Below are 22,138 nucleotides of genomic sequence, written 5' to 3' on the forward strand. Positions count from 1 at the left end.
AGGTGCACGTTAAAGAACCCCAGGTGGTCGAAATTTCCGGAGTCCCCCACTACGGCGTGCCTCATAATCAGAAAGTGGTTTTGGCACGTAAAACCCCATAATTTTTTTATAACGTTGTCGTGCCGAATTTCGTCTAGACGCGAATTTCGACGTACAATCGGTAATACCATGGGGCATATTAAAATGTAAAGCTCATCTCCCCGCAGCAAAAACAAAAAAGAGAATCCCCTTTAGAGTGAGGAAGATGGACTAGCAAAAGAGAGAGAACTTTCGGGCTCGTAAATGATGCGTGCTGGAAGACGAAGGAAAAAGAAAAAAACACGCACACACACATGCTTTGGGTAAAATTTAATGCACACGTAATTAGGGCAAGAAGAGTACAGGGGCGTTGGCTGATTACCGTCGAAAGGCGAAGGAATGCACAAAAAGCAAGCACCCAGCCTATAATACACTGGGAATGAGCTCGTTCGCATATAGTCTCATAAATTTGCCGCTCCGACGCCAATATTTTTCGAGCCCATGGCATGCCTCGCTGTTATAGCTTTGTCGAGAGTGGCAAAAGTTATCGGGCGCATTGTACTTTCTTGACTTTTATTAGGTATAAATCATGCACCGATAGTGGCAATATTGGCGGGTCCCAGGGCGTATCCGTCTACGGGGCATTTCGAAGAAACCACGCACGCCTTGCGAACTTCGTTTCCCTGTAGCTAAAAAAGTTACAACGCCGCTCTTGCGTGCACTACTTATGTTTCTGGCCAACCCACTTATTTACGACCTTCGCATTAACAAACCACTGCCGTTGGTAGCGAACTCGGTAACGCGCCTAGTAGTGAACCAAAAGAGTGCATAAATGTTTCATGTATTATTTCATAGCGAGATGTTCTCATACATCATATAGAACATAATCTAATGTGGGGGTCTTAAAGTATTAACACGCACAGAGCATGATTTGTAGCGACAGGTGCGTCGTTGATGTGGCGATCGTAATACAGTTTATCGTGTAGCAAGGCTTCGAAGAATTTGCCGCCAAATGTAACTCATAGAGTCCACAGGCCAAAGCTTGTGGAGCTGCGGGAGATCGTTACTTGGACGCTTCGGGAAAATGAGAGTACTGAGCCATGACAGCACCTGCTTATTTTTTCGCGTTCTACGGACCGCGACTCCTTCTTCGTTTACCTCTCTTCCTTGCGTTACAACGCGCAAAGCTCACAACAAACGTGTTACAACTGCATCTCCGCTGTGTTTCAGACCATTACCAGCTCAAGAGCGCGAGCGCTTGACAGTGCGTAGGTTCGAGCGAACTTAACTTCCTCCACATTGGCTAAGAGCTCACTTTGTCTTTATTTTTTCGGTCGCATTTGCAGCAGCTATCGAGGAGTGCCAAAAACTCAACGCAATGCCCATTTATTTTATTTTAGGTTTTTATTGCCTGTGTGTGTTATGAACTCTAATTCACTTGAACTTTATGCTAATTTGTGTTGGAACCAGGTATTTTAGGTTCTTAAGATTTCACTTTACCGGAACTTTTGTAAGGGTTGATTCTGACATATGACCAACAGCATTCTCCTTTTGCAATAACTTACTTCTGTGTCCCGCATATCATGGGAACCCGACATGCAGAGTCTGTAGAAACCAAAGGGAAGTAACAACGTCACTTCATACAAACCTGACGTCAGCGCCTTCGTATCCACCAGGCAGCGCTGCCTTTCTCATTGATCGCTTCCTACAAATGGGGCACTCGGTAGTTTAGGTGTAAGCTGCGGAGGCTCTCACGTTCCCGGTAGTCATGGCTTTATCTTGAAGAGCTTTCACTTTTGTTTACTGCGCATAATTTTGCGCCGAATTGACAGCAAAACGTGCCAAAGACGTCCCACGAACGACCATGTCAGCGGGTCAAGGAATTTGTTAGGCTAGCTGTGAGGATTTATCACGGCTGCTCAAGGCAAATAGTGAGTGTGAGGGCTAACACAATCGCTGACATAAAGCCGGGCATATCTTACGGTTGAATGAGCGCAGAAAAACCAAAATAAGCAAAAAGACAGTGCAGGGAAGAGGTGAAGCTTACGAACTGGGCTTAAAGTGAGCACGCTATCGATGTTAGTGTTTCGAACATGTAGCACAGACATGTGTGCTCACGAGTGGAATTCCTCGCACTCTAAGTGCTCAAAAGAAATTATCAAGCAGCAAAGTTGATTGAAAAATAAAAAGAGAAGGTAGCCAAACATACATAAGTGTAAATAAAAACAAGAACGTAACAATGGCGAACAACAGAAGTGTTTGTCGTCTGGCATCCAACGGGCCAATCGTGTCGCACCGTAGCAGACTAGCAGACTCAATGAACAATAGTATTTCGGCATTTCAAACTGCTCCATAGCTGAAGTGCTCCTGATCGGTCATTACCGCGCCAGGTTGTCGCTTAATTCAACTCTCTCTGTCTCTTGTTTGTTATTATTTCGTGTGTGTCCGTGGTGCGAAAACAAGTAGGAAAATATCTCTGCTCTCGTTCTGCTATGTTTCAGCTCTTAATTGTAAAACACAGATGGCCCTTTCCTTCGCACGCGCTCGTTCTTTTCCTATCGTGTTATTGAGTGAAAAAAAATTGCAATTGCGAAGAAACGAAATGTTTTGTTTTTTCCTACTACTCGCCAATTGCCGCAATGTCTTCGGCATCTAGACAGTCCCGGCTGACGCCTTAGAGCAACCCACTGGTAAAAACGAAGCAATACAGCAGCTCTTTCGGCACAGATTGGTGAGAAGCAAAAATAACCGAAAAAAAAAGGTAATGAAAATGTGCTCGCACGCCTTTACGGTTTCTTTGCTGTGGTTTCACCTTCCCTTCTACGATGCACCATCGTATTACATCTTGGCCCAAAGTATTTCTTCTTTTTCCTTTCTTCGTTTATTCGCCCTTTTCTAAGAGTTCTTCATATCTATCTTTACACGAGCTTTCTACATTATAATCTCTACGTTCTTTCTCGTCACCGGCTGCAATTTATTTTTTTCCCCTTCACATTGCGAGGTACAGCAGCTGTGCTACACTGGCCTTTCTACTGCGGCTGTTGTTGAAGCTTTCTTTTTTGTTCTTCCTACCGGATTCTTTCCCCGAGTGCGCTGTGAAAACAAAATTTATGGCCCGCAATACGTCTGATGGTTGTTCCTGAGTTTCCTGTCGTATCGTAGAGAAAGGGAGTGCTAAAATATTAGTTGCCGCTTTGATCGAAATTGAGTCCACATGGAGGCTGCCTTTTAAAGCGACTCCTTTTATTTCAGTTTGTCCGTATTTCTTTCCGCTCCGTGTTATGAGTGCACTGGTTAAAACAGAGGTACTCCTGGTTAACGGTGCGACCTTTATTATTTTCTTTCCTTACTTAGCCTAGACGGAAGCGCTTCCGTTTGAATTACGCTCCCTCGACTGCTGCCGCAGTGTTATTTCTTCTTTCATCACTAACGCAAAAAAGCGCTTCATTTTTTTTTCTTCCTTTCATTTCTTATTCATGATAGAGAATAACTGCTGTTCGGCAATCTCTACTGCAAGAACTCAATTGCTTCCGCTATTCTCCATTGCTTTCGGTGTAAAGGCAAATGTTGTTCGAAACGGCGTCGCGGGAACGCCAGTGCCGATACAGCGAATCTCGCTGAGACTTGAAAGTTCTCGAGGTAAGAGTCAAATGGGAATCATGACTATTCGCTGACGTTGCGTTTTGTTAACAATACCGTATGAATTCTGTCCCCCCACCCCCTTCCGTGTATATTTAGAGTATCAGAATACTGCGCACAAAACACGACGCGAGAACGAAAGAGCGGCATCATTTTCACCGACTTATTGCACGAACTAACTCGATCGCAAGAGATATTCGTAACATCCTTTTTTTCACAGTTTCGCAGCATGGCATGCCTATCACTGATACAAAGACATCATTTTCTTTGTCCTTTTTTAGTTTAAATTGCTTCCCCTGAAGGCAGGTCCCTACTCCGGTCATTGGTCCTAATGCTATGAAGCATAGTCTCACAGGTGCACGACCGCCAACGGCTCTGGTAAATGCAACGGCTAATTTTAATTTATCAGGAGATTACGTTCCCAGGTCTTTGATCCACCCCTATCCAAACACGGGTGCTGTAAAGCCAAGCTTGTGGCCCCTTCGAAATTCCGTGATGAGCCTTCAAGGGCACCAGTTTTTATTTATATAAGAGTGTTAAATGTAATCTTTGAAGAAACAGATCTTGCGTTATGTGAGACCTTACAGAATAATTGGACGCTTGTGCTCGTGTTTCGTTCCAATTCATTGCCTCGTTGTCTCTCATGAACGTGGCAAAATATTCGTCCGCCCATCAACCGCTCTAATTTGAAATGAGAGGCAAAGGAAGCAAACAGTGTACGCCACTACAAAATTCCCGTGGGAGATCGCTGTTGACACTGGTAAACTAATCCCGTTTGATTGCGTTTGATCCTCGGAAACAAATGGGCACGGTTCTGTCGCTTCACGACTAGATGAGGCATATAGATGAGGCGAACTTTTCAAGTTGAAACACGCGAACCTAGTCGCTGAGTCGGCGCTTTGAAGCGGCTGCTCGAATAAATTATGCGCTTGTCACTGAGCCCGAAAAAAAATATTCATCCACCTAGCGTTGTTGCAGAGTTACGTTTGCACAACCGTAAGCACTGGACGTGCTCGATGCTATTAGTTCTCTGGCGAAACAGCTTGTTCAAAGGGGATTCAACGCACCAGTCGTTGCTGGGCTCAGCGTTGCTTCCTGTGTACGAAACAGGGACAATCATTTGCGGAACGCCCATAGCCTCTGTAGCTTCCACATTTCTTTTCGCATTGACTGCACGGCTCTCGGAACTGCTGCGTCGCTGCTGTACTTTCGCGAATATCTGCGTGCGTTGCTGCATGTAAATGAGGTTCTACAGTTGGAATCGCGGTTGTGTATGAAGTCGTCGAGTGGCCGGCTGCCAAGTGCGTCAGCGCCAACTAGCGGTGGCTTCTGGGTTTGAACTCTGCTGGCTGCTGCGCTATACGGTGCTCGGAGCACGCGTATACGGCTAGGCCACGCGTGGCCTCATCGCGGCCCTAGCTTGTAATGCGCTTTCTCCTGAGCCATGGCGAGCGAATCGGCGCTTTTGATTTGACGGCTGTGCGTGACACGGGTGCACTAGAAGCCTGTGAGCGGGGTGCTTTGCATTCCGCAAACGCACCCGCTCTATAAGCACTTGTGCCAGGCCTCAGTAGACGAAGGAGCAAAAACGAAAGTTTGTTAGTTTTAGTGCTTTGTGTTTAGTTTTTTTTTAAACAGGACAATGACGACATGGGAATGAGCTGTTCTTGACTACGTGTAAAAAAAAATTGGGACCTAACCCGTATTATTTTGTCGATGAGTACTTTAATGCATTTCTGTCAGTGTAAACATTTTTGTCGTCTCTGTGGAAGTTCTGCTTTCGCGCACTGTTTTCTAACATGCGCTATTATGGTTTTGTTCACATATGTCGTTCTGTCTTTCTGCGCATGTTGCTAAGCAGCAATTATGCGATAAGCACTTGTCGACGCCACATCAAGGCAACAGAAATTCGTAAATATTCGTTTACTTATTGAAAGATCACGCCTTTCCGTTGTGGTCTGGAGTTTGGAGCCCTGTGCGCTTCTTCTTTTGTGTTCGCGGTCATTGACTATTACTATATCAGGTCAGTTATCCCCTGTCGTAAACAGCGGAATTTCAAAGGCGAGCTTATAAGGGAATAAACTCTGAATAATAGCTCACACCTAGATTCTAGTGAAAAGTTTTGACGTCGGTACCCATTTCCGGAGTACTCCTCGAACGAGGTGGCTCATCTGTTACGCTCCGCAACATCTCTGTCTGTTTAGGTTCAACAAATAAGTATCACGCAACCCAGCTCCTGCTTTTCAACTTCATAGCGTGCGCGGTACCTTAGTCACAGTTTCTTAATGTGGGCGTGTGCGAGCCAAGGCCTTTGCTTCTAGAAACAGCGCCACAAATGACGTCTGTCGCTTCTGTTTCTGTATTTTCCAGGCGTTCCAGTGGAAGTTGGCGTCACTATGCAGATTATCAGCATAAGTACAGTCTCTGAAGTACAAATGGTGAGTGCTTCTTTCTTTCTTTTTTACAGTGTGTAATATGTCTTGCTTTGTGCTTACTCGGGGGGAAGAAACAGTGCTTTCGAAAGGGGCCACCTAAGAGCAAAATGCAGACAAGAACACCGACTAGCACTCATATGCGATCATTATGGTTGCTAGTCAGTTATGATCATTATGGTTGGTAGTCAGCGCTCCTGTCTGTCGTTTCTTCTTGTCCCGTTTAAAAGCGCCATTACTTCGCCCAAGACAATTTTCTCCAATTGTGGTACTCTAACTCGAAGAGGTTAAAGCATGCAGAAAACGTGTGTTAACATTAGTATTTTTATGAATAAACACCACCTACGAACAATATTCTCTAGCTCTCGGGATTTCACCGCCTGCATTAGACAGAAACCTTCGCGCAAGTCCGTTAAGTCGCTTTTTTCTTTCATTATTATTATTCACATGTGTTAAGCACTTTTTTTTTGTTTCATTCGCTTTCCTTGCTCTGTCAGGTAACATTCGTTTTCCTCGAATACGCGTGGGAACACTGCTTCCAAATACATCTGTAAGTCAGGGCACATTTACCTTGGCTTATCAAGTTCTTGTTGAATGCGCCACGCCTTTATACTTCTATGAGGGAGCAAAACAAAGCTTTAAAAAATAAAAGAAAGGACCGCGAACGGCGAGACCATTTCTAGGAAATCGCTAACAGGTTCACCACTCGCAAAGCGTTTCTTTTTGAACAAGTGCTGCGAGCCAAACAACGGAATCCGAGAGATAAAAACGACTTCTCTGGCTTTTGTAGCCAGAGCCTTCCTAGAAATCAGACGACGCGTCTCTATGCAAGTGAGATAAGGAAAATCGAAATAAGCGAGGGATGGCGGCGGCAGCAGTGGCTTGTACTACACCCAGAATCCTGTTAATGGCACCGAACCAACGTCAGGAGTGGCAGGTGCGTTTGAGCACCGTATACAGCTAGCCAAAAAAAAAAAAAAAGATATGCACCACAGTGGTCGCGCGTCTATAGCAATTAGCTTCAGCTTTCTAATGTTGCGGCGCATGTGTCTCATTTACGAAGTGTGGGCTGTGCCGGCTTGCTTCGGCGAACGAATAAAACAAGAACCGACAAAGACGTAGGAACTAAGAACGCGGAGAGCACCCACTTCTTTGTCAACCTCGATGTCTCATCTTCCCTTTATCTTTCGCGCTAGCCTTGCGTCTTTCTTCGTTCTTGTTTCAAGCTTATGTTTTCAGAAGGCTCAGTCTCCCTTATCGTGACGCGTGTGCGCAGTACGCCGCCATTTTTCTATCTGGGCAAGAGATGCGCGATGTGCGTGATCATGAGGCTTTCGGGAGAAAAGACGGAGGCGGTGAGGGGATGGACGCGGTAATACGGTGTAATCCGCGTCTCCACGCTGTTCTTTTATTGTTACTATTACGACTTTTGCATGAGGCTATGCTTCTTGGCCTTGTGCTTTGGGATGGTCGCGCGATGCAAAAAACACCTCATTAGAGGGAATTGCGCACGGCTTATTTCTTGGCACCCTCTGGAACATCCTCCTCAATATCCTTTGAATATGTGTACTTGAAGCGGCTCAGAACTGATAGCCCACACTCGCTTGCTTCTGTAAGGTACGCCTTGAAGAAAAAAAAGACGAAGATAAAGAAAGCTAAAAGAGGCAGCAGTTCCACCTTGCAAACATCTTTCGGAAACAATTTGTTTTAGTGCAGTCAACCTCGCCGCCATATCTTCGAGTGGTTTCGAAATTCTTCGCGTCACAGCAGTTTTAGCATGATTATTGTTTTTTTCGCATCATTGTAACAAGCTTCTTAGCGCTTCCACTACATTTTTAATCAATTTAGGCATGTCAGCTTAACGTTGTTCGCGATATTAACTATTAGTATCTCCTGTATCTTCTTTCATTTCTACTTCAAATGTACTGAACACGTTGGCGATTGAAGTTGATACGTTTTAAAAATGTACTCGACATCGCGATTTGTTGTGGCGCATAACTATAACGTAACCATCTCTAGAGCTTTGAAAAATACGTATGCGAAAGAGACAAGTTTTCTTCTCGTAAGAAAAAAAAAAATCCGAAAGTAACGAGACAGCTTTGCGTAGTTCGCAATGGGAACTTTCGAAAGCATAATGCACCGCTGTTTCCGCTCGGTTAGTCCGCATCATTGCGAAGTAAATATCACAACATTTAAAACGGTATGGCCAACGCAACAACGCACGTTTCGTTGAGAACGGCGACTTCTTTTATACTAAATGTATTTAAGGAGAGGTTCATTTTTCAATTTAGTAGTGAGGCTTTCGATGTTCTTAAGGCCACTTTTAACGCTAAAAATAAGAAGAAAAAAGAGAACCTTTTGTGATGTGTAACGTTACTCATCTATAGAACGAATCACAATAAGAAGAGCTAAAGATAAGACGAGAATAAAAGAAAGAAGCATCAACATGATAGGAATCGTACGTGTATTGCTATACAAAATGAAAGCAAGCACGCTCACGAGAGGACGACGCAAATGCTCACAAAAATATATCGCTTGTTATGGTTGGAACTGTGCGTGGTCCATCACTAAGGCCGCAACTACTTCCTTGAATTGTTGCCATTGCGAACAGCTTCGTTTCCCAAATTGAGAACTCGGCTTGCGCCGCAATCTCGAAGTGAAATTCTGCGCCCTCGTTGGGCCACCTCTCAGCCTTTGGTGCAAAGAAGAAACGACGAACTATATTTTGCGCCACGTGTATCGATACCTTTCTTCTGAAACTTTCGAAAGCTGTTTCGGCATCCTTTCGAACACATTCTTCCACAGGAAAGCTCACCTCATCATTTCGCCCCAACTTTCGCCCCTGCTCCACAGCGATTGCGGGTGCTGCAACTGGAAAAGTTAGCGTGGCTCTACCCTACGTCGGCGGCAATGGAGGACACTGGCGTTAGCTATCATGCGACACTGCGACGACAATGTGAATGCAAATGACAATTATTTGACAGGTATATCTGAGGACAAATATTTAACGAATCGACGACCTGCGGCCTAAAGCACACACCAGATACGGAGCTGTAGCCGTTAAACAGAAAAAGACGTGTAGAGAGAGAGAGAGAGAGAGAGAGAGAGAAAGAGAAAGGAAAGACAGTGAAGTTAACCAGAGCTTATCTCCGGTTGGCTACCCTGTGCCGGGGGAAGGGGACAGGGATGCAATAGATTAGAGAAAAATTACGAAAAACAAAACACACCAGCCACACACAATGAAAAACTGTTTCTGCGGGCGCTGCCACGTAGTCTGCGAAGACGTCACGCAGCGTCAAAGTCCCGCTAATATTTTCTGTCACACAGTATACAGTCAGAATTTGTCACAAAGTTCCGTGTCTGTCAAACAACATAGCAGTGCCTTCATAGCGGCTCGCGCTGATGTTCGTGGAGGTCAATTTCCAAGAACGTTGTTTTCCGTTAGCGGGCGCTTGTCTAATTGGTCTAGCGTGGCTGAGAGGGCTGTTCTGCGCGCGTGCCCTCGTTCCTCTGCACCCGCGGTAGTCACAAAGTTAAGAAAGTTAAGAAAGTTAAGATAAGAAAGGAGCATGCATTTGAAAAAAAGCTACTCCAAGCTATAGACCGACTAGAAGGGTGAAGTCACGTCGTGGAAGATCGGACAGAACACGGAGCTGTAAATTAGTGGCCAGGGTAAGTTCTAAATTCGCTGCTGCTATAAACTTCTGTGAACGTGGAGTCCACTGCTCGCGAGAGGTATTTCACTGCCTCTCCTCCTTGCTCCTGCGTCATTATAGCTAGGTTTACGTGAACGTGATAAGTTCGGGCTGAGTCGGCCTGTAAGTCCGAAGTTTGGTTGTCGGGTTCGCCTAAACGCCAGCGGGTCGGGCTGGGCGAGCGTCGATGAGAGTTTTGTCAACCCGCCTGCAAAAATTGGGTTGACTCACGCAACCCGCTTGGCAGAAGGCGTGTTGACGAGGCCGGTAGGGGCTGGGACAGCTGGACTTCCTGCTGGGCCCACTCGTGTCAAGTTCACGCAAACGAAACCATAGTCGCTCCATCTCTGATGACGTATTGTGCTCACTTATTTCTTTTACGCTTATCGGCATTTTCCTTCTTCCAGAAGAATCATGGGGGTTTCCCTAGAAAATTTGATAATTGTGCTAGAGACATTCGGAAATCAGATCTGCGGAAGTCTGCAAGGTAGAAGAAAAGTCATGAAATGGAAAAAAAAATGTTATTGGCACGTCCTTAGCACGAAGCTACAGAGGAAACCCGTTTGCTATATTTTGTTTCGTTCTGCAGTCGAGTGAATGGCAATTTTAGCTTTCATCAGCCTTACTCTATCTTGCCGTATTGCGTAAAACTAATTTGCCATATTCAGGGCCCCTATGCTTCGAGTGGTCGATTAATTCAGCCTTCCGCTGCGATCTGCTAACATCCTGGTTAGCTCAGATTTAAGAGCGATGGCCCCGAAAAGGTGTTGGTACCGGATTCAAACCCCTCACAGGACAAATGTTTCAACTGCGATGCTTTTTCTCTGAGAATCTCATGTTGGTTTCCTTGATAACTTTATGTTACACTCGGTTCGAGGACAACTTTCCCTTTAATGTACGAGGGCCTATAGCCTCACACCGCACAGACAGTATCGTAAACTTTCTGAAGGTGATGGTGGCATAGTGCGCTGATGAGCTGAAAATATACTGTCAAGGCAGCGAATGAACCCTCCCACTGACCTTTCACCATGTGGTATATTAGACATGTGAGGCACATACAGCGGGAACGATGAGCAAGCTGAGAACAAGGTGAAAGCAGGAGCCAACGTTTCGACATGTGGACTTGTCTTCTTCAAGGCTTTTTTTTTTTTCTGCTCATCGTCTTCAATTTCCATCTCCCGCCTTCCCCGTGTTTATACAATGGGAACGTAACCTAAAGGGCCATTCCGTCTATTCAGTTGCTTTGAATCCGGTGAAACGTCGCTGTGCACAATGATAGCGCGTCGCGTGAACGAATGGTGACTCACCGCTCCAGCTTTTCGGGGTCGAAGTGTTTCGCGCAAGTTGACGAAAAAACAAGAATAATAAGCAATAAAAGACAAGCTCGACAGCAACGCGAAGCAGCCTTACTCCCCTGCGCTTACCTCCAAAAGTTGTTTTCGATTTCATGGCCATGTAGTTGGCCACGTGGTTATGCTCTAAGAGCACGGCGTGGGGACTAATACGTGCTTCATAGGCGACGTGTCGCGTCCGACATCCCCATCCGCCAGCTTGGTTTGTCTTATAACACGTCTCTCTCTCCGCCTCCCTCTTTCTTTCTTTTTTATTTCTTCTCCGTTGCTTCTGATCTCGCTTTTTCTAGCGCACACCGAGGCAGGAGCCGCGTCCTCCGTTCGGAACCCACCATGTACCGCCCGCGCTACAAGCGCAACCGGCCGCGGTCAGAAACGGAAATCTTGCTCTCGTCACCGGCGCTGTCGAGCCTGTTGGCGGCCCCCCGGGTTCTCCCGCGTGTTGGCTACGCGTACCCCCCTCCCGCTTCCCCATTCCCCCGTCATTTATTCGCGCTTTCGTTATCCCCACCTCCCACCTTTTCGCGTCTCATTTCCTCGCGCTCTGCGCGCGTGCTCGCGTGCATGGGTCTCTTTGCGCCTCTTACGTGCTGTTGTCGCGACCGAGCACCGAGGCGTGGACACCGAGGGACCATCAGATCGAGGTTGTGGGGCCAAGGGAAAGAGAGCGTCGACAAAAAAAATGTAGAAACAGAGGCGGCGGCGGCGGCGGCTGCTACCTGTGCCGGCGAATACTGGGCCGTGCCGGCAAGCCGGCCTGCCTGCTTGCCTGCCTGCCGGACGCTTGCAGAGTGGCCGCGGCGCCAGGGACGCGTATCACGGTCACGTCGCACGCGGGGAACATTACGCCGTCAGTGCGCGCTGTTCGCTGGCCACCGCCGCTGCGCTGCTGCTGCTGCTATTGAAGCGTTGGTCGTGGTGGCGTGCGCACCGCTACGTCCACCACGTTCTTGCGGTGGCGGCGGCCATGAACCACATTTTGTCGGCGCCGGGGACTGCCGTTAATCTGGGCTGCGCATCGGTGCACGCCGGCGCGAGTCGAACGCCCAAAGGCCGCTGGACACGTCTGCCACCGCAACTACTCCCCCCCCCCCCCCCCTCCGCCCCGCACCACCCCTTTCAGCCCCACTACAGTGCCTCCGGCACCGCAGGAGCCGTCAATCGATGTGCCTGTGCTCACGCACCTGGCCGAGTACGTGCGACGCCCCGCTGCGCACTCTTCGACGTGGCTCTCCTTTGTTCTCATTCTTTGTGTCTTTCCCTCTCTCGCTCTGATCGTGCGCATGACCGACGTGGTGTTGCGCTGGCCCCCGAACTGTTTAGCCCTACGAAACACCAATCTTGGCGTAGCGCGCCAACACTAACCCAAGACTGCGCCGTGCAGTGCCCAAGTGCTCTCTTGTACACAGGTTTGTTTTCGGGGGAACGAATGGTAGAGGCTTTCGTCGTGAGAAATGGCACTCCCCACTCAAGATACATTGTGAAGCAAAAAAATAATAATAATGAACAAAGTGGACGCATAGAAAAGGCAGAGAGGTTGACCCGGAAAGGCTCCGGTTTGTTACCCTGCACGTGGAGGAAGGAAAATGAAAAAAAGCTAGCAAGGGAGAAAGATGAGTAGTGAAACGAAAATAAGTACAGAGTATTCTGAGGCGGCACACGTCGCTATAGCAACTTTTCTCATAGGCTCATTTAGCGCAGGAAGGGAACTAGTGCTCTGGCTGCCTTTAGCGCGTACGTTCGTTGTGACCACTGTCCTTGTATCATTTGCTTTGACAATTACAGGCTGAATACAGATAGACGGTAGATAAGAAGCAAACTGTGGGCCAATACAGTAACAACTACAACTAGTCTGCATTCAGCGCACGCGCTCGTACGCACGAACACGAGGGCATTTGCGTGTGCTGTACTCGAAAGTAAAATAGCACTTATGTAGAATGCGTATTTGCGCAAGAATATGAAATAATAAACACATTTGGCCTTTAAAGAGCCACATTTGCGCATCGTAGTTTAAATTATTTCAAACCGCTTTTAATGAAACCAGTTATATTTCGTATTCGGCCAACACTCACTTAGTTGCCATTGCTCACATGAACTTCAAGAAAACATAGTGTTCCGAGCTAAATTGTCCAAAACAGCACGCAACAATACCTAAATGCTCTACCGGTGACATAACTAGTTAAATAACTTGTAATAGATATTCAGAGACACACAATTATAGTTGCCACAGAGCAACATCTTATGTGGTCCTCTTTTCCCCCTCCGAATTGCTAGGAGAAACCACGTACAGGCGAACTATTAATAATGATATTTGTCACAATGGCAACATACGCGTATTACAGCACATTCACAGACAGAGTGTCGAAAAAATTTTTGGTTCGTGGCTGTATCGTGCAGCTCTTTCGCCACTGCTGCCGTACCCCGGCCGTACTTTCGGTCGCTAACCTACTCTTGGAACCTACAATAGCCATCAGCATTAAGCATGAAGTGTGCACGCCGCCTGTTACTTGGCGAGGCATTAGAACCTCAATAAAGTAAGTGAGTACTCGGCAACGCGATGATGTAATCGGCAGAGGGCATGCCGAGAGGGCCTGGGTTTCATGATTGCGGATGCAATCTTCTTTCTTTCTTTCTTTCTTTCTTTCTTTCTTTCTTTCTTTCTTTCTTTCTTTCTTTCTTTCTTTCTTTCTTTCTTTCTTTCTTTCTTTCTTTCTTTCTTTCTTTCTCGCTTTCTTTCTTTTACTTTATTTTATTTGAAACAGTTACCATTGCCGTGATAACCACTGAGTCACATGTAAACGATCGCGCACTTATATCTACAAGTGGCATTACGTACTACGAAGGCAGAAGAAATATAGATGGAAATGTAGCGAGGTTAACTTAAAGAGCGCTTGGTTAGCTTCTTCTATGCGTGGATGGAGGGTGGAAATAAAGAGACGATGAAAGGTATCGGTAAAGTTGGCTTCACTGAATGAGCTCTTGCATTGAGGAAAAGCATGCTTTAAAAAAAAAACGTTAGGTGATGGAGCAGTTCGGCTATTGCGCAACCGACCCGTAGCCCCAGTGTACACCTGTTCTCACTTGCGACCCAATGGGTGATTTTCACATGCTGTATGTACAGGCGTGATCGTGCATGTCTGAGCCGTCTTCGTCTAAACGTTGCCTGTAAAAAGAAAGAAAGACTTCGTGTGGAAATTAAGCTGCTAAGATCGTCACTTCGCCCTGTGTTCAATGTACGAAAGCACATAGCTCACTTAATCTGCTAATGCATCCTTTCTTCCCTCTAAAAGGCCGTCCGTAAACTACACAGACCGCAAATAAGCATTTATTAGAGACTTTCTTTCTCATAAAGTCATATGTCAGCTGTAGGCAAGAAAGTGGAAATTCATTTCAGACGATAAATGTGAACAAATCTTGTGCTGACATTAACAAATTGGCGATGATTTAAACACACGCTTCACTATGAGGTTAACTACAAGGATTCCGCCATAAAAATATATTAGCGTAGTAGTTAAGGTATTTCAAACGTGAATGACCACACGTTATCATTTTGAAAGCGTAATGAAAAAGCAGGAAAGTCAGAACTGCAAGACTCAGCACATATTTCAGCACGTAAATACATAGGGCTAACACGCTTTCAAAATTCGTCAGTATCGAAGAGAAGAATTCCAATCTGTCGTTGCGTCCCGACCAGGTTTACTCTGCCTGCGAGGAAATTAAAGGAGTCATTATTGCGACTGTTACTATAGAAGCAAGGTTAGGAGACTGGTGTTCCTTTTCTTTTTCTGGTTTTTTTTTTTAAGTGACACACTACTTACAGTGGCTGACAGTGCTGCGCGTGATATATGCAGCTACGAAGAAATGCTTAACCACGTATTGTGCCACTTTCCTCGACTTTATTTACAAAGTCGATCATCCTCCAAATAATTTCGATGTTTGGTCGATCGTCCACTGCACCTGCAGACACGGCACGAACATCCCTCACTCGTCAGTGCACTAATCAGTGAAGAAAGATGAGTGTTTTTTTTTTCTTTTTGACGTCGACTGGCCTGTGCTTTACTGCGAGGTGTTTTCCTCACGTGCGTTGACCGCTTCTTCCCTTGAACTGTTACCCAGCCTTCAGTTCCCCTCCACGAGCGCAGAGCAGCCTTAGTTGCGAGTATTCCTGTTGTATATATACATATATACATTTGACAGGAAAGGAAAAGCGAAAAGCAGGCTGGTAACTGCCACTGGATGGGGCACGACGCCTACCTACCCTTTAGAAAGAGGTGACAGAAACATGAAAATGGATGTACTAACACTAAAATAACGGCAGTATAATGAAGGGATGAACACGAGCGCTATTATAGCGCTTGTGCTCGTCGCTTCATTCCTCCTACTTGTTAATTCCTTCATTCGTCCCTTCATGCTCCCGTCCCGTCCATGCAGCTATGTATTCGTACCATAAAGCCCGCTCCCATTGCTTGCTATCTCACTCATTCGCAAGGATGCATTAGGCAGAAGTTGCTACATTTAATATGAAGACTTTTAAATAAGTTAGTAGGGAAGGAAAGTTGTTCACGACTAATGAACAGTGCCTTTAACCATATTTGTTTAAGAATCCCATTTACGCATGATTGAATTTAGGAATGGCAAATTATTCATACGTGCATATGGTTTGGCCACTTCAGTAAAACGCAAAATACCTAATGTAGACTGAGAAACTCTTAAATTGGCTAGGATAGCGATTTGAGTGTGCTGGTCTAAGTTCATGACGTAAATGCATCGCAAAGCACAGAAGGGCGGGAAGGTAGCTGTGCGGTTAGCGGTAGCAGGAGCAAACACAGGTGCTATGCATGTGGTCACCTGCAGCTTCCTAATGTTGCCTGATATAAATGTGGAACAAATATTACAAAACAGGCAGTCAGGGGTGCTATCACATTGTTCTTATAGTCCCTCTCTTCCGTGTTTCATGTACCACCGTGTTTTGTGGCCCCTCTTCCCTGTCCTGCGTCCTTGTTTTGCGCCGCCGTTTACACATGCATTTCAAGTAGGCCAAGTATCGGCCTTAATACTTTTATCCACCGTCACGTGTAAATATGGTGGACGACCATAACACCTGGAGTCGTAGACCACGTGTTCGCATTGTCTTAGAGGCATCTTTGCGAACCGTTAAGTTGTCTAAAGATACTGCCCCATTTTGCTGAAACACTTCACAATATTAGGCTAACAATTCATTTTCGTTGGCTCTGCGATCATACGCCCACTTTGGTAGCCTGCTGTATACTATCGCTCGGAGCTATTTTCCAGGTAAATGGTGATTCTCTTCATAAATGCGATATTCAGTAAGGTTGAGCATGAACTTATTACGAATTTTGTTATGTGTGATGTCATAAAGGGCGTCTAATGATAACGGAAAAAAACCGATAGGAACGGAACAACAGAATATTCGACATGCGTATTTTCTTTATTATGTTGAAACCATAATGCACTGGATATTCAGGTTTACTTCCATTGCTTTTATACCTTATAACATAGTTTACAATATTTACTACACAGTACTCTATACTCGTGTATTTTACTATGTGTTATAGCACAGTCTAGCATGCTGTGCTGCACTATGCTATGCTATGCTCCAGTGCACTAATATACTCAACTGACAGCTGGTTTAGTTACTCAACGTGCTCCAACCTAACACTTGCGGTGCATGTTTCGGTGGTAAGGCACCGAGACGTTGCGTAACGGAAGCCGTAAGGTAATCAAGACTTTGCGGCACGTACAACTTACCCTTTCTACTTTTACCAGAGTAACCAGGACGAACTTCGTCCTGCCCGCGTATCTATGCTCGACCGAGAGGGGTGAGCCGATAGCTGGACCGCCGATTCATGGCCACCGGCGTTATACTCTACCGGACGTCTAGTTGGCATGCGGATGTAGGGCGCCGCACGAAACGCGCGGATCGCGTGCCTGCCCGCTATCATGCATGCAGGGAAAGCTACCCTCAGCGGCAGCCGGCGCGCGCAGTTCGTCACGTCATCGGTGGCCTTCTCCTCCGAGCTGCGGTGCGTGAGCGCTCCTTGGCGTCGCACAGGAGCCTGCATCTCGGGAATCTGAGCCTGCGGTGCAAATACCGGGTCTCCCGGGCACACGCACGCACGCGCACGTTCTTCAAGGTCGCCACTAAATCCTCCCCGATTGCGGTTTCGCGCCGGCGCTGCAGTGCTTTGCGTTAGCCTCGCATCACGAAAGGCCTCTCTCTCGGCTGTCTCTATATTGTGATGTTATCCGTAGTCAGAGTCGGCAGCCTACCTGACGCGTACGCTTGAAGACCGCCAAGCTACTTCCGTTTGTTAGCTTCTTTTTCGCTTCTTGTTAGATTCGTAGGCTTTTTTCGTTGCACCATGTGCAATATTAGACGAAATCTGCACTGGTTATATGCGATTTTAAAAAAAAAATCATGATAGAATTATGAAGCACTCCGTAATGGGGGTTTCCGGATGAATGAATTTTGACAACCCGTGGTTTTCTTAACGTGCACCCAATGCCCGGCACGAGGGCATTTTTGCATTTCACCCCCGTCGAAATGACGCCAACGTGGGCGGGATTTCACCCTGCGCACTCAGGCTGAAAAATGAAACACATGTAAAGGACCATTGCAGGAGCTGATCATGCAGGCCTGATCATTAGAAGGAAATTCACTGAAGAATAAAAATTGGTTGCAGCGCATACGGCAGACATTATGGTATCCTGACTTGAAGCTTACTATTATTATTGAAAAGAAAGGCGTACAATCAGTGCATTCTTCCGGTGCTAACATATGGGGCCGAAACTTGGAGACTTACAAAGAAGCTCGAAAACAGGTCAAGGACCGCGCAAACAGCGATGGAACGAAGACTGCCAGGTGTAACGTTAAGAGATACGAAGAGAGCGATGTGGATCAGATAGCAAAAGGGGACAGCAGATATTCTAATTGATATTAAGAGAAAAAAATGGCACTGAGCAGGACATGTACTGCGTAGGTTAGATAACCGGTGCACCAATATGGTTACGGAATTGGTGATGAGAAGCGAAGCGGAGTCGAGGAAGACAGAAAATTAGGTGGGGTGATGAAATTAAGGAAGTTCGCGGGCGCTAGTTGGAATCGGTTTACGTAAGACACGGGTAAATGGGGATCGCAGGGAGAGGCCATGTCCTGTAATAGACGTAGAAGAAGAAGAAGATGAAGAAGAAGAGAAGAAGACGGTGGCACAGACTCTCCGCACGAGCAGCGTTCACGAGCAAAAAGCGCTGAAGAGGGCGACCCGCTAGGAATCGAAGTAGAAGAGGAAGAGAAGAAGGCGGCACACAGTCTCCCCACTTGCAGCGTTCACGAGCAAAAAGCGCTGAAGAGGGCGACCCACTAGGAATCACTGGAGAGGACGAACCACTATATCGTTCCACTCCTTCTCTACAATTACTCCCGGGAACGAAAAGGGAGCCACCCGGCGAGCTAACAGCTTGTCACTATGAGTGGGTCATAGTAGGTCTTGAGGCGGTCGACGTTGACAATGTCTCGTCTACGACGGCGCCTGTCCGAAAACAGTTCAACGGGCTCGATCACGTAGTTGACCGGAGAAGTGCGTTCGACGACGAGGTAGGGGCCCTCATACTTGGGCAGTAGTTTCGACGAGAGCCCAGGTGCAGTGGAGGGGACAGAGAGCCACACAAGCGCTCCATGAAGGAAGCTGGGCGCAGAAGTGGTGTCACTGTGAACGCTCTTTTGGCGCTCTTGGTCACTTGAAGTAAAAGCCCGCGTGAGATTGCGACACCCTTCGGCATGTCTGGTTGTGGCAGAAACAGACGCACACTCCGATGCATCCGGCATGTACTGAAGGATTGTGTCTACTGTGTGCGACGGGTGCCGGCCGTACAATGAGAAAAAGCATGAAAAGCCAGTGGTGCTCTGATGGCGGTATTGTAGGCGAAGGTTGCGAATGGCAGAATAGCATCCTAATTTGTGTGGTCGGAGGCTACGTACATTGTGAGCAGGTCGCCAAGCATACGGTTAAAGCGTTCTGTGAGGCCATTGGTCTGCGAATGGTTAGCAGTAGTTGTGCGGTGAACAACGTGGTGCTCTTTGAGGATGGCTTCGACGAACCCCGACAAGAAGACACTTCCGCAATCGCTGAGCAACTCCTTTGGTGGACCATCACGCAGTGCGAATCGCTGAAGAAGGAAGGAGGCAAAATCGTGCGCTGTCGCCGCTGGGAGAGTGGTAGCTTCGGCGTATCGCGCGAGGTGCTCAACAGCCACGATGGCCCAGCGGTTACCAGCAGATCTGGTAACCGAAAAGTACTGTATCTTCTCCAGTCAACATCACGTTTCTGCTATCTTTCTTCCACCCCTTCATCTTCTCATTCATACGTGCGTCTATTCGTCAGTGCATTCGTAACTTTAGCCAGTCAGACATTTGTGCAAAACAGAACATCTTGCAGACCTAGTTGGTTCATCGCTAAGGATTACTATTAACTGTGCCAGATGAGAAACGGACAAGGCAAGAGGAACAACAAGTTCAAGCATAATGAGGTGACGTGGTAAAATTGAACAGTGGTGGTATTCACCCGGAAGCTGATGTCTGCATACGGCACATCAATCAACGTACAAGTGGTATCGTCCAGCAGAAATCACAGGTTCTTGGGGATTATGATTGACAGAAACCTGTTTTGGACTCCTCACGTGAACCACGTGAAAAAGCGACTGATTACTATTGGTTATCTGTTCGGGTTCCTTGCAGGAAAGAAGGGGGGGGGGGGGTCAACACAATCTATGTTACAGCTGTACAGGGTGTTGGGTTCCTCTTACAGTCTACCTGTTATATACAACACCCGCAAAACCAATTAGCGTATGATTCAGAGCATTAACACGCAGCGCGTTCAACGACTCAAACTATTGCCATTGCTCAAGATTATTCAATCACGACGCACATCGCCGTCGAGACAATGCGTGCACATGTCAGGCACATTGCCCGGACCCCTTGCCACCACCTCGCTGCAGTCACCGTGGTAAGACTCCGCACCTGATTTAGCACAAGTGTCAGTGCATATCGTGCCTCGCTTACATCAAGTTACACACCTGCGGCCAAGCTGGTGTCTCCTCTATGGTGTTTGTGCCGTCCTGAAGTACACCTCAAAATTCCAGTACTTCAGAAAAAGTCAGCCTTACCACCGTCTGCACTAAGCCAATTGAGCTTACTCCTTTTGTACGAGAGATACAGTAACGGTGCTTTGTTTATACCGACGAGAGGAATCACACTGCGATTCAAGACGTCACAGGTCACGAGGTCCATGGCTGCAGAACTCACGGTTCTGCGCAGAGCGCTTGAATTTATTGGCACAGAGTCCTGGTACATGGGCCGTGTTTTTCGACTCGAGACCGGCTTCACACAGCATTCAGTCAGTCCTCCAACCTGGAGCTCTCGAACAGCTAACATACGAAATCGTCAAACTTCACCACGACGCTTAACACATAGGCCACGAAATTATTTTCCAGAGGCTACCTGGATATTGCGATATCAGCGGAAATGATCAAGCAGACAAAGCTGCTTGAGAGTCAAATGAAAAAGAACGCAAAGTTCTCATTCCTCTTTCCAGGACAGACGCTGCAAGGCAGCTTCGTCACCTGGCATGCAAGCTCTCTTTAACAAAGTGGAACACCCCAAATATAAGGCGCACCAGGTTGTACGAACTGAACCCTTCGCTCCAACTCCGACCTCCACCCGGGCTTCACCGACGTAAGGCATCACTTCTATACCGGCTATGGCTGGGAGTGGCTTTCACGAAAGCGTACACTACTTTGACTGGAATGGCCGACAGTGCTGCGTGCGACGTCTGTGGCGTGGAAGGGAACATCGAACATTTATTGTGCCATTGTCATCGATTTCAATCGGAAAGACAAACATTATCTATCGCATTGCGACGACTGGACACTCGGCCATTGTCTGTGCAGGTGCTACTTGAAGACCGTCCCCATCGCTCGTTGGCTCACAAAGTTGTCAAGGCACTTTTGCCTTTCTTGAAGGCCACTGGCCTATGTGAACGCCTTTGACTCGCTCAGGCCCTCCACGTGCGTGCGCGAGCTCACCGTGGCTTTCCTCCCCCTCCACTCCCTCCCTCTCTCTATCTTAACTTTCTATTCCTCGTTCCCGTGCAGTATATTAGGGTAGCCAACCAGGCGCATTTCTAGTTAACATTCCTGCTTTCTCTATATATATCCTCCTCCTCCTCCTCAAGCATAATGAATTTTCTTCGCTTTCTTCGCTTGTATTGTCTGTTTTCCGTTTGGTACTATTAGTAACGCTCATTTACGTATTTGTTCTTGCGTTTATTCGTTCCTTTTTCTATTCCTTTGTTCATTCATTCATTCATTCATTCATTCATTCATTCATTCATTCATTCATTCATTCATTCATTCATTCATTCATTCATTCACAAGTCTTCTCGTCTCAAGTTGCCTGCTATACCGTCGCTTGGTCTTCAGCCCGTGCGAGCCTGTTCTTATGACGTCGTCTTTCTTTTCTTTTTTTTTTTTGGCGAACGTAGTTTTTCATTTACACGTCGCCTCTTTCACCGGTCGGGACGGTCAGCAGCGGTAGCGATGGTCGTGCCACACTGGCAGGCTTGGGCAGGCGCAGGCTATCCGGGGCGCACGCCGCACCTTATTGATTGCGACCGACGCGACTGCTACATCGCTGCGACTGAAATCGTGCCCGTTTTCTATCCGTGTCAAGGGCAGAATGGCTCGGCACTGACCCTTTCCCCTTTTTCCCCTTCCTCCCGCTTCGTGCCTTGCCGTCGCCCGGTACACGAGGAGTTCCTCCCAGCTTTATTTGTTCTTGTGCTTCGTTTTGCTTTCCCCTTTTCATTTATTCTCCCTTTTTCTGAGTTCGAACGCTGCGTGACGAGCCGTGGGGCTCTCCACAGCCGTGGGCCCGTGCTGGCACCGGGTGGCACGCGCCATACCGACCTACATTTAGTGCCTTTTC

The 22,138-nt window shown here is 47.0% G+C and overlaps 1 protein-coding gene across 2 annotated transcripts in view; it reads left to right on the forward strand.

The window, feature by feature from the left end:
- The window catches only part of Rdl (Resistant to dieldrin), a 225,350-nt gene that overhangs the window by 72,698 nt on the left and 130,514 nt on the right, over positions 1 to 22,138 (forward strand). For both annotated transcript variants that reach the window (XM_065426929.2, XM_070535419.1), the window contains exon 5: positions 6,028 to 6,095. In XM_065426929.2, coding sequence (XP_065283001.1) covers positions 6,028 to 6,095 — 68 coding nt within the window. The remainder of the gene's footprint in view (positions 1 to 6,027; positions 6,096 to 22,138) is intronic.

Source organism: Dermacentor albipictus, chromosome 3, assembly GCF_038994185.2.
Source record: "Dermacentor albipictus isolate Rhodes 1998 colony chromosome 3, USDA_Dalb.pri_finalv2, whole genome shotgun sequence".
Lineage (NCBI taxonomy): Eukaryota > Metazoa > Arthropoda > Arachnida > Ixodida > Ixodidae > Dermacentor > Dermacentor albipictus.